General features: G+C 36.2%; 1 protein-coding gene across 1 annotated transcript in view; it reads right to left on the bottom strand.

The window, feature by feature from the left end:
• Window positions 1-2,236: 2,236 nt before the first annotated feature.
• MTNR1A (melatonin receptor 1A) overlaps window positions 2,237-13,185 on the bottom strand; it is a 52,154-nt gene continuing 41,205 nt past the window's right edge. The window contains exon 2 of the mRNA XM_030493003.1: window positions 2,237-3,179. Within this exon, the coding sequence (XP_030348863.1) occupies window positions 2,311-3,179 (869 nt within the window). The 3' untranslated portion in view covers window positions 2,237-2,310. The remainder of the gene's footprint in view (window positions 3,180-13,185) is intronic.

The following is a 13,185-nucleotide window of genomic DNA, read 5'->3' as shown; positions in this document are numbered from 1 at the left end:
AGCTATCTTTATGCTACTTTGTTAGATGCATCATAAGACATTATTTTCATTGAAAATATGCTTTAAATAAGGCAAGTTTTGTAAGAATTTAAACAGTGGTTTTTGTTACAAAGAAAAGCTTTTCTTATAAAGGTGGTCATGACTCCCTTGCTATTATGAAATCACTACACACAAAGCAATAAAATTACAGAGCTAAACATCCTCCGAGGATGAGATCACAGTGAAGAAAGCTGTGATATACTTTATGCTGTTAGTCATGTTGTATCATATCGCATCATATAATGATACCACAATAGAAGAGAGCTGGTTATTTACACAGTGGTTCTGACTGGCAAATGTAAACAGATATGAGTCAAGCACCTCAGCAGTGCATTGACTTGTTAGTTCACCTTTAGGGTTTTGCAATGTTGTTCATTAGTTCCGTTCTCAACTTGACATGAGGCACCTATTTTTCAGGTAAGAAACTGCTCAGTTGATGAAGTGTCAATGAGATTTTCAAGTCAATATGAATTTGTTCCCTTTTAGTTCATTATTAAGTCAAGCTATGATCCAAGAAAGATGAAATGCTGTTAGATTTGTATGCAGTTCAAGGAATTAAATGACATAGAGTGACTGTTGGTTTCTAAGACATATAAGCTCAAAAACATTTCCAGTACAGCAAGTAATAATTTAAGCAAACTGTTTAGGTAAAGACCACATTTTAATATAGATTAACAGAAGTCTGATGACTATTCAGAAACTCTTAGTCCAGTTGAAATGATTGAAATTGGCTTGAAAAAGCTGAAGTGTACTCAGTCAGTGAAGGTATGAACACTTTAGCATTAAAAGGTATGACAGTTGGAGTGTCTTTCCAGAAAAAATGCTCCTTCTTTTTAAGGTCAATTTGAAGGTGAATTCTGTTGTGAATCACTTTTCTCCACCAGAGGACTTCATTGTAAACAGGGATATATTGTTGCAGCAGACAGCTTGTGTAGCTATTCTTCCTCACGTCACAGTATACGCTTCCCCTCAGTGAAGAGGTGCCTGCTGTCTGTGGAAAGTCCACTTAGCAAGTCCTGTTCTAAGAGCCATGTGTTCCTCCTTGTACCAGGGTCATAAGTAGCATCTTCTCTCTTTTGCTCTTTAGAAGTGTCTAATTGTTCTAGATTATCACACTATGTTCACCATTGTGGTAAACTAATTATTATTTTGGAAAGCTTATCTGTGGCAGATTACGAAATAACTTATAGTCTCAGGCTATTCTCAGGTGAGAAGGATGTTAAATTCTCATTCTGCAAATATTCTTCATTTCCCAAGTTTTCATGAGGTTAAGATTCTACCAACCAGACAAAACTGTCATCCTCATGCACCATTTGTCTTAAATGCATTAATCTTCTTCTTACAGAGGTTTAGAACTTCTGTACTGTACACAAGTGAGAAATAACGGTTCTTCCTTGCTTATGTTTCTAAGAGGTGTTTCCCCAGAAACTCCTCAGGGGTACTTCCTGATTTCATGAATTACTGTCTCTTCAGAAAGAATGGTGGTTTGTATTTCTCTTCCCAACCTTCCTACACCTTTTTTCATGCCCAAATAGCTTGAGCTGATGAATCATGACTCTTTTCTTTCCTTGCTGTTTATCCTCCTTCCCTTGTAACTTTGAAGATAATCAGCCAGATATATTTCTCCTCCCAAAAGCTATTTTAAAATTGAAAAGTCAATTGAGAATGCCATTCCTAGGAGGGGTGGTGAGGTTTAATCTCAAAAAAAAATTAGTAATCATGTCCATGTTACGAACAAAGCAATATAGATAGAGGTGCTTGTCAAAAATCCTAATGAATTTTCAATTACCTTGATTTCTCACTTCACATTTCCTAATATATTTCTTAATATATTTCTAATTTCATCTTTTAAAAGAAGTCCTTGGAGGTTTTAGAATCAGGACCACACCTGGCCAGAAGAAGCAGCCTGAAAGTGGTAGGAATAGTTTTGTGATTTCTTTTATTGAGCCAGGTGATGTGGACTCTTCTGTTTCAATCTATTTCAAGTGGTTTATCTCCATTTAATGGGGGAAAAGAGGGGGTAGGAAGTATCCATGCATAATTTTGTAATTCCCTCAAGGATATCATTGTGTTATTATACAGGAGATGTCCCACTGTATAATAGGATCTGTATGTCAATGCTCTGTAACTTGAGTTTCTAAATACCATGCAAGAAATTTGATCAAAGTGTTTTCAGTGTAGGAGATATTTCACTATAATATTTAACCATAGGTCTAATAAAACAGATGTTTTATTTGAATGCTGTTGAGTGACAATAATAAGATCCCATTTTTATACAGAGTCCACCTTCACTTGATTGTTGTTTGTAATTAATGGAGAAGGTTTACTTTTTATCCTATCTCCCACATCATTAGAACTATCCTGGAAAAAATTTTTTGCTGTACAAAAAGTGACTATAATTCTCTTGTATTCTCTTCTGAAGTTCTGGTTCAGGAGTCCATATATGATAGCATTAAGGCAGCTGTTGAAATATGCCATGTAATAACTAGTTACAAACAACCACTCTGGAATCCTAGGGATTACAGTGGCTGGGTTGACAGCCACAGCAAGGCCAATAAAGTTCAAAGGAGCCCAGCAGACCGCAAACAGTACAAATACCACAAACATGGTTACAAAGTTTCTGAAGTCATGTGGTCTCAGCCTGGGGTTGTTATCTGGTTTAACCCTTCGCCTTACCTGAATAACAAGGATCCATATTCTCAAGTAACAGAAAGTAACAATGGCTATGGGAAGCAGGAAATGGAAAAACACAACTGCTATTGTGTATGCTGAGCTCACTGATTGTGCAAATGTACATGAGTAAATCCTGGGGTCATACTGAAGTGATCCCACAAACAGGTTGGGCACAATAGCAACAAATGTTAGGACCCAGATAAGAACAACATAGCACAATGAGTTCTTGTCACTGTACAGCTTGTCATATTTGAGACTGTGGCAGATATAGCAGTACCGATTGATAGCGATGCCTGTAATATTGAAGATTGATCCAATGACACTTAGGCCCATCAAGAAGCCACTAATCTGGCAGTGAAGGTATCCCAGATGCCATCCATTGTGAAATACAGATGTGAGCACCAGTGGATATGGGTAGATTGCTACAACCAAGTCTGCAACTGCCAGGCTTACAACAAACACATTTCCTGTAAAATAAATATAAAAGGCAAGTATTAGTTTTTCTTTTGCTCTTTTCTGTCACTTCTGCTCTCAACATGTTAATGAGTAGCCTTAGTGGAAATCTTTAAATGTAATTATTGTCTGCTTTCTAGATTAAAATTCATTGTCATATATCAGAAATAAGACACTCATTATTAATCTAAAGAGGAAGTACCTTAACTTAAAGATGCTCTTTTTAAAAGAAACTGTCTTTGATTTTAATTACCATGACCTAATATTTTTTATAGTCTCATTTGGATTCTTCCAATCACACAGACTCAGAATTCACATCAAATAAAAACATTCACAACTTCAAGCTTTGTTTAGCTTTTAAATTGTCTCTCTTGAAAAATCAGCACAAATAATATTACTACTAATAAATTGCAACTCACATTTACCTTCTATATTTAATTCCCTTTCCTTACAATATCCCTTAACTTTTCCAGTCCTGAAATTAAAACCTTTTTTTTTCCCCATTTGTATTTCAAGCTTCCATTACTTTAATGTGACTTTTAAAGTGATTCTTTTTGAATCTTATGGCTAGCACTTAATTAAATTTAACTTCTATGAGCCTAGCTGAACACACACTAAGTTCTTTTTCCTAAATTAAAAGACATGCTCTTCAGTAAAAGAAGTAGTGCTGGGCAGTGACCTTGACAGTTCCCAAACACTATTGATGCCATGTTCTTCCCTGCCTCCAAACTGGAAAATTAAGCAATGATCCATGATCTTGCTTCACTTTTTAATTAAAACAAAGGAAGATCATTTTAGACTGTGTTAGTTCTTGACAGAAGCCCTCTCTGTACTTCAAAGACAATGCAACCATCATAACTACATGTTTTGAGTTTATTTTTGAGCATAGCTTTTATGTTCTTTTTCTTAGTTGCTTAAATGGTAATTCATCTGAATGTCTCCAAACCACTCTAGCTTCTAAGAAGGTCACATGATACATTGATATAGCTTTTGTTCATTTTTTAAAACTAATTACTATGTGTTTTGGTCTAGTTATTCATGTCCATATCTGCAGAAAGCTATAAATGTATATATATACATGCATGTGTGTAGGGAGATAAATGAGTGTGTATACATAGGTATGTTTGTGTCTGAGATTATATTTTGGAATTCTGAGATTATTCACTGAAGATGAAATATGAGCTCCTATTGCAACCTGTAAGGAAACATATTGCTAGTTTTATATAACATAGAATTTCATTACTAGTAAAAAGTGGGCTTGGTGAACTGCTTTGTGGGCTTATTTTAAGCAGACAAAATACAAATAGATAAAAATAGGTTAAAAGAAAAGGTAAAAATATCTATGGACCAATAGGGCATTTTAGCTGTTATAATTCTCAAAACTACTTTTTCAATATATTATCACAAACATCTTAAAAGGCATATCCTTTCACTAATTTTATGCATAAGATGGCTACGTAGAGATTTCAAATCTGCAAACACCTACAGAGAAAAACATAGAAATTAATCTGGCTCAGGATGCTACATATTCTCTTTTGTTTAAATTTTGATACATGCACAAAGTACCACATTTGATATTTATACTAATAGCAGCTGGGAAAAATGGCATCAGTTAAAAAATTACTATGCTAGTTTTCATGGATTTTGTATTTATAAACCACTTTCTCTTCATAGTGTCTGTAGTTGTTTCTTCTTTTGCCTGGGAATTCACTGCCAGACTGAAATATGCTTATCCTTAAGGCTTTGGAAGATTTCAGGTCATTTCAGAACAAACAACAGAGGTTCTTTAAGCAGAAGATGACAAAAGAAAAAAACATCACTTTCAGAATTTACCCTTGACATAATGGCAAGTGATACAAGAATAAAGAGACTAGATGAAACTCAGAGCTCTGTGCTTGTCTTACGAATCGAGAAGTGGAAAGTGAATGAAAAGCTGCTGTTGGCAAGTTGTTTTCCCTGCCCGAAACGTTGTAGGTTTGATGAAATGGAACCATATTTATGTCTCCAGGTGGACACAGAACCGGGACACTTATTTAAACGTAATACTTCAAATTCCTATTTATATTTGTTTATAAATTTTCTGCTTAGCTGGAAACTGCTCATCCCAAGCTTCTCTCTTGGCCATCCACTGCAACATCTGCTAGTGCTCTCCATTAATATTGCTAATATTATTTACCCACTTGAGCCAAAAGATTCAGCTATAAGCACAAAGCTAAAAGGGGTTTTTCCCATTGCTGAAAGAAGACAGGTGGTATATGTTAGTTTTAGCAACCCTGTGCTTAAGAAACAACTGAGTCCAGGAAGAATAGGCATTCTCTCTGAATCAGACAAATTTCAGGCTTCCATAAACTGGTGTGCCATGGTTTTCTCATCTTCTCAGCTGGCTGCTGTAGAGCAACAAACTGAAAGTCTTAGAAATACAAACTGTTTCATGTGAAAATTGGAGGCTAGCAGGATAGCCTGGCAGCCTATATCTTATTAAAAAAATCATGACTTTGGAAACTAAGTTGCAGGCAGCCAGCTCATGGTTAGTGTGTCAGCTGGATGACCAAAGCATGGGCTAGAAAATGCCTGGAAACCAGATACTTGCTTGCAGAGAGGACTTTTAACCTGCCTTTCAGGAAGGGTTATCTTCAAACTTGAGTTCAGATACATTTTCCTTGTGAGCACAACAACTTTATCATTAAGATAAAATAGAAAATTTAAGTAAAAATTCATTTGGGATTCGTATGTTTGTTGTATGTTTTGAGGTTCATTTTTTCAGACTCTGGAGTCGGACGTGAAATTATTAAAAAAATCATAAGCCTTCATGTGTTATACAGTATACACAATTTTAAAATATGAGATTTAAAATATGTGATTTAGACACCCACCATTAGTGGAAAATAGTGATGTTTTATCAAATTCCCATATATTTAATGACATATTGTGAAATTAAACTCTTATCTTTGTGGAACACTTGGTATTGTAGAGGTGAGTACCATAAAAAAAGATATAGGAAAAAACTATTATCTTCAGGGTTGGATTTGAACAGAGTGCTATAAACAAAGCCTGAAGCTCCATATTGAACCCTCTAAAAAAGCCACAAAACCAAAATTAATAACTCTTCTTTGAATAAAAAGTATTCATTATCTTTGGAGAGTGAAAAAAAGTGTGATTTATAGAACTAAAGAATGCGTTACTGTGCATTAACAGCAGCTAGCTGAATTGAGGTTGAATTTCTTGACTTTGACATAAGTCAAATAAACTTGAATAAATTTAAGCAAATACTGTGCTATGAATGTATGTGGGAAGAAAGATAATCCACTGGTAATCAGCTTTAGCAGGCTATGCTTTTAGATGCAGTCTAAAGTAATGTTCCATTAAATATTTTTACCACCCTTACTGAAAAAGACACCTTTTTCTGCTATTGTCTGCTCAGCAAACACATAGCAACATCATACATTCCTGCTGAATAGAAAACTGCATTAAAGCAACAGAAAACAAACAAATGCTCTCTGAGACAATTAGACTTTTCCACAGAAAACAAACAAGTGCTCTCTGAGACAATTAGACTTTTCCAAGAACAAAGTACAACATAAATTGAGTGTAAAAATTGTGACCCTAACAGATTATCAACAAAATGCTTATGGGTTTAAGTGTCATGATGTCAAAATGACTATGAGAGCATCAAATAAGAACTACATGATGTAGTTGTATCAATAGCAACTTGTAGCTGCATAACATATAAAAATTAGTGTGGAGGTTGTTATTCCCTACAATTAGTGCTAAGTATGTCCTGAAGTTAATGGGAATTAGAAATTTTCCAGAAATTTCTAGCAATGTGAATAAGTGCAGAATATTAATGGGAAAAAAAAAATACTTAGCCTGAGTGGTGCTGAATGCCCCCCATAAATTTAGACTGAAGGGCTAAGCACTTTGTCAGCAGATCACAAAGGACTAGTTCTTTCTGCAATTTTAGGAGAACTGAGGGAGGTGTGGTCTAAAGACCTCTTTCCTCAAGCGCTGAGATTGAAGTATTTTAACTCTTCCAAACCTTTTAACCTGAGAAAAAAACTATATTGTAAAAAAGTATCCATAGATATCTATGGAACAAAATAATGCTTTAAAGCATTAAGGACTCCAGCTAGAATTTTTTGGTACTAAGGAAATCTGCATGAATTTTAGAGATCTCATTTTGCTGGCAACATTAGCCAGGCTTCTATTCCCCTTTTTTCCAAGATATTCCTATATCTTTTAATATTGGCTGCTAGGTCACTATTTCTGTTAAGCTATTTCAAATTATTTCCTGTATAAACAGTGTATTGGCTTCTTACAACAAATGCTTTCCAGACACCATCACATTTTCATCATGTTACTACATGTTGAAGCATATAATATTCATGCTTCCTGTTTATGCATTTGTGCCTCAGGTTGCACCATATTTAGCTAAGAGAGCTTTAAAGTCTTTATGCTAACTGGAGATGTTTTTGCTTTTAGATAAGACTGAACAGTACATGCAGCTATCATTTGAAGTCATGTACGAAGTTTTTGTTTCAGTGGCCATCAATTCAGTCTTTTAAAGTTCAGTTGGTAAGCATATCTTTAAGGAAGGAGGATAGTGTAAACATCTACAGTGTTGGACCAATTACAAGATCAAACTTAATTTCTAACTACTAGGTCCATGCTATTCTTATCTAATAAATTTTTATCGCCTGACAGATACTGCCAGATATGCTGGTCATTTCTGATTGTTTCCTAACAAGGCTTAACAGGATGCTTTGCTATAAATTTAGATCAACTTTTCTAGAACTCCGGAGGTATTCACATATAATATTGCTAAGATTATTATATATGCAGTTTTTATATATTTAATGGCACCAATTTGTTATTTAATATTTACTTAAAGTACTGATTTTTGATCACTCTAATACTTCTACTGATTTTCTTCAATGATAGCTTACAGATTTTTATTTTTTTTTTGGCATTTTGAAATGTGTCTGATTAATCCAATCCTTTCTCAGAATGTTAATCTGGGTGTTTACGCTATCTGAAAACAAGGCTAAGATTAGGCACATGCCACTGAGGGCCTGGAGCAGTAGAATAATTAAATGTGGTACTTTATAGTTATAACTGAGCACAGCATCACACTTTTACATGTAGCAAAAGTGACAGCACTGACAGGTAGATATTAAAACACCTGGTTTAGAAAACTAATAACTTCCATTCACAACTAAAAGGTAGGAGTGACTAAGTCTCTGGTTATAGAATATAAGACATCACATGAAATAAGGGCTAGTTTATGAAGAAAGCAGAATTAGAAGGCTAAGCATAATATTCAATATGATATGCTTCATTTTACCACTATAAGCTGAACTTCTTCCATAAAAAAGCATTTTCTTAGGCCTTTGCTTCTCTCATGGCTGTTTCCGTGCACAAAATAGTGTCTCAATGACAAATACACTATATCTATTTCATATTCCATGAACATTTTTGCCCTGAATGTTGTTCCATTAGCACTGGTATTTCACTTGCAAAACATCGGGGGGGGGGGGGGAAATCAAGGCATTAAAACTGTTTTTGTGAGTGCCTAATGTAAGTTTAATAAAATATCCTACTTCTTGTATCTGGAGACAGAGTTTAACACTACAGACTCAATAACTAGTCTCCCTGGGAACTTAACAAGTCATAATGTTTCAAGAAAAAGATCTGTCTTTAATCTTTCTAGAATTAACTTAATATTGGAAACTTGCTGTACCTGGCAGCACAGTTTGGGATTCCACAAAGGTCCTGTGCAATAAAAATTGTTGAATGAAAATACATGTAGTGAAGACAATGACCACTGTTTCTTAAGTAAAATTCCAAATCCAAGTAAGGTTACCTAGACAAGCAGTCATGCAGACAATCCCAACTTCACTGAAGACAGATTTGAAAGGTTTAAGAAACTAACAGTCCCTGCAGCTCAGCATCAAAATAGCACAAAACAGCTGAGCAAAAATGTAGGAATAAATATTACATAAGCTCCAGTTACTCCTGGGAGCTTCATTCACTTTACAGATCATAATATCAACTCCCCTAGATCTCAAAAACCTATTTTTAAACTAGAGGTACTATTTATAAACATGGCCTGAATCAAGAAGTCCATGTGCACATTAAATTTGAATAGCATGATAGGCCTGTGGGTTTTGCTTCTCATTAGCAAATTAACCCTGATGCTGCCCATGGCGATGCAGGGAAATTTTAACTGGCGTAAAGACCACAATGAGCTTTTTAGTTCTAAGCATAAGTAGGAAAAACTTTCCTTTTAAGCTGAAGAAACACCTTGTATTATTTAACAATTTTTTTAAAACCTCATTCAATTGTAAACCTCTGTCACATAATAGAAGAGATTTTCAGACCCTATATCATCTAGTTACGACACTAATGAAACCAGCTGTGCTAATTACATACAAGGCAATTACCTACAGCTGTAATGACGTCACACAGGTAGCTTGTGAGCACCAAGATACTGCAATGACCTAAATAATCTCAGCTTTTAACTGCAGTTAATAGAAATTCAGGTTGCTGAATCTCACAGATCAACAGCTGGAGAACTGCTTAACAGTATATTTGAGAGATGTGGAAGAATAGATTTGTTAAAGACCATGTTATCAGAATACTCCATATTGTAATACTTTATTCCAGTGTGCTGCAAGTTGAAGAAAATTTGACATAATCAGCACAGCATAAATGAAAGATCATACTGATATGCTCTGAAAAGGTTATACTGTATTTAGATTATAATATTTATCATACAGAAACTTTCAGCGAAGCTGCAGCAGCAATTTAATTTGAAATGCCTATGCCATCTTCTGGCCAAGAAAATTAGATGCATGAAATGGCAGTGAGGAATTATATAGTAAACAGAATAAAGGAATGGAGGATTCTGGTGTCAGTTCCAAGTTGAATATAGCCAAAAAATATGTGGATGTGTGTAATTTTGCAGATATGCCAAATGGCATACAGTTTTCTGTGACTTTATCACCTACTATCTTTTTCTGTAGTCCCATGGCACACCTGTGAGACAGCTACTGCTCTCCTTAAAGTCTAAAAATATTTGTCAGTGCTATTTTTGGTGGCTCAGTCATGAAAAGAAAGTGATGTGAGATTTACTGTAATGCAGACAAACGAATTGAATCCATATGCTGGATGAGTGGTACAGATTTGGAGATGTATCTTGCCTCTGGCAGCTTTGTATGACATTTCAGGGCTGCTTTGAAAATGTCTCTTGTATTGAACCTCCCATGATAGGAGTACTTAGTTTATACTAGGCAGTAGATTTGGTAAGTGCATGGGATATTGAATATCTCAGTTCTGGTAAGACTGAGGTATTTCTGCGTGTGCCAAGAAGGGCAGTGCTGGATGAATTTATGTGACATGAAATATAAAGCACCTGAGAACTCAAAGCAGCAGTAAAGAAAAGGTCTAGACTACCATTGCACATTTAAGCACCTAATGTAGTTGACGGGAGTTGACTGAAGATCTTTGTGGATCTAAACTTAAAAATCTACAGGTGATCAGAGTTTGGGTTGTTTTTAAAGATTTTTAAGAAGTGCAGTTTTAAAAATTACTTTAGATAATAGCAGTTGGAGCTGCCAGTGAACCTCAGGATACTCTCATCTTTCTATAACATTATGCAGTGCCATGAAATATTTTGCTTTGAGGCTTTACATAGTAGGTTCATGTCCAAGATATTTTGCTTTAGATGTAGCAGCAAATTGAACAAGACTTCTGTTCTTTTATGGAAACCTCTAAAATTTCATCACAGTAATATCTATCTGATACATATTTACTTTGGTAACAAGATTGTATTAAAGTGGTACTGTCATACAGTTTTGTAGTTTTGTAATATAGATATAATAGATGAGGGTGGCTCTTGTTAAAGAAGTAGTCATGAGATTTGTCAAATCTCCAGTAGATGTGAATAAAATAAATAGTTTAATTGCTATTTGACAAAAGTTTGAACTGCCATATGTATATTTCTGGATACTCAGAATACATATTTCTGTAGTTATGTGCCCCATTCAGAGTGCAAATATATGGGGGTTTTTCAGTTATATAGGTGTTTTTCACAAAATGTAAAGTCAGATGTAATTCTGTTTAAATCATTCCTAACTTAGGTTATGTTTGTCCACTCAGCCAAGGGTGAACTAAGACATAACATAAAATATCTAGAAAGCTTGTAATGGCATTGAAATGAATCAACAAACCCTGCTGTCTTGCAGATGGAAGTTAGAAACCAGGATAGCCAGATATAGTGGTGGATGTCACAAGTTCTGTGATCTTGGTTTTGGCTTTGGTATCTACCTGGACTGTTTTTTATACAGTTCACTGGGCAGGTGTATTTTCAAGGTCAGGACATCTATTCCCTTTGAACATCAGACACTGCTACTGTGACAGCAGTATTTCAGAGACCAAATCGATTTGCCTGAGTAACTTATCCACTTTTACAGAAGGGAATTAGATTACCACTTCTGATTTGATCTTTCTATCTCCAATTTCTATGATTCATTTGAGAAGAAAAAAAATCCTGCAAACAACCTGTTTTCCAACAAGGTATTGCCTAGATGTTACAGAACATGAAGATTGTCATCACAGTTCAGCAAGCTGTATGAAACCAATTAGAATAACAACACTGCTGATGCCAGAGAATTGCGCTACTGAGATGCATCGCAGCAGAATCAGCATAAGAGTACTTTTTTCCCCCTTCACCTGTGTTTGCATTAGACACTGGAAATAAATGGAAGGAGAAAAATGATACTATCACTGTTAATCACAGCTCACATAAAAAAAACCAATATTACAGTTCAGAGACTAAAATAAATGAAACAAAAAAGGCAGAGAGGGATGTTTCTGAAATATAATTATGTTTTGTATTTGTACAAAATCTCATAGATCAGGCAGAATCAGTGTCAGAAAATGTGAAGATACAGCCTATTCCCTTCCAAGTTTTAGTATGTATTTTGAGAAAACAAGTAAGAGAGAACAAAAGAGTGAAGGTGTACCACATAACTTCTGAACCCGAAGAGTAGTGGTGAATGGTGTCACATCTAGTTGGTGACCAGTCACTAGTGGTGTCCCCCAGGGCTCACTATTGGGCCAGTGTTTTTTATCTTTATTGATGATCTGGATGAGGAAATCAAGTGGTGCACCCCCAGTAAATTTGCAGATACCAAGTTGGGCATGAGTGTTGATCTGCTGGAGGGTAGGAAGGCTTCACAGAGGGAACTAGACAGGCTGGATTAATGGGTTGTAGCCAGCTGTATGAGGTTCAACAAGGCCAAGTGCCAGGTCCTGCACTTGGACCACAACAAACCATACAATGCTACAGGCTTGGGGATGAGTAGCTGGAAAGCTGCTCAGCAGAAAAGGGCCTGAGGGTGCTGATTGATGGCCAGCTGAACGCAAGCCAGCCATCTGTAACAGTGTGGTCAGCAGGGCCAGGGTAGCGATCTGCACTGGTGAGGCCACACCATGAATCCTGTGCTCAGTTCTGGGCCCCTCACTACAAGACAGACACTGAGGTGCTGGAGCGGGTCCAGAGAAGGGCAGTGAAGCTGCTGAAGGGCCTGGAGCACAGGTCTGATGAGGAATGGCCGATAGAACTGGGATTGTTTAGTCTAGAGAAGAGAAGGCCCAGGGGGGAATTTATCGCTCTCTACAACTACCTGAAAGGAGGTTGTAGTGAGGTGGGGTTGGTCTTTTCTCCCAAGTAACAAGCGATAGGACAAGAGGTAATGGTCTCAAGCTGCACCAGGAGAGGTTTAGATTGGATATTAAGAACAATTTCTTCACAGAGAGGGTGATCAGGTATTGGAAAATGGCTGCCCAGGGAAGAGGTGGAGTCACCATCCCTGGAAGTGTTCAAAAACTGTGTAGATGAGACCCCAGTGACATGGTTTAGTGGTGGTCTTGGCAGTGCTGGGGTTGGCTTGGCTTGGTGGTGGTCTTGGCTTGGCTGGACTTGATCTTAAAGATGTTTTCCAACCTAATTGATTCTAT

The sequence above is a fragment of the Strigops habroptila genome, chromosome 7, assembly GCF_004027225.2.
Source record: "Strigops habroptila isolate Jane chromosome 7, bStrHab1.2.pri, whole genome shotgun sequence".
Classification (NCBI taxonomy): Eukaryota; Metazoa; Chordata; class Aves; order Psittaciformes; family Psittacidae; genus Strigops; species Strigops habroptila.
Note: the sequence above shows the minus strand (reverse complement) of the source record. Positions and strands in the feature narration are given on the sequence as shown.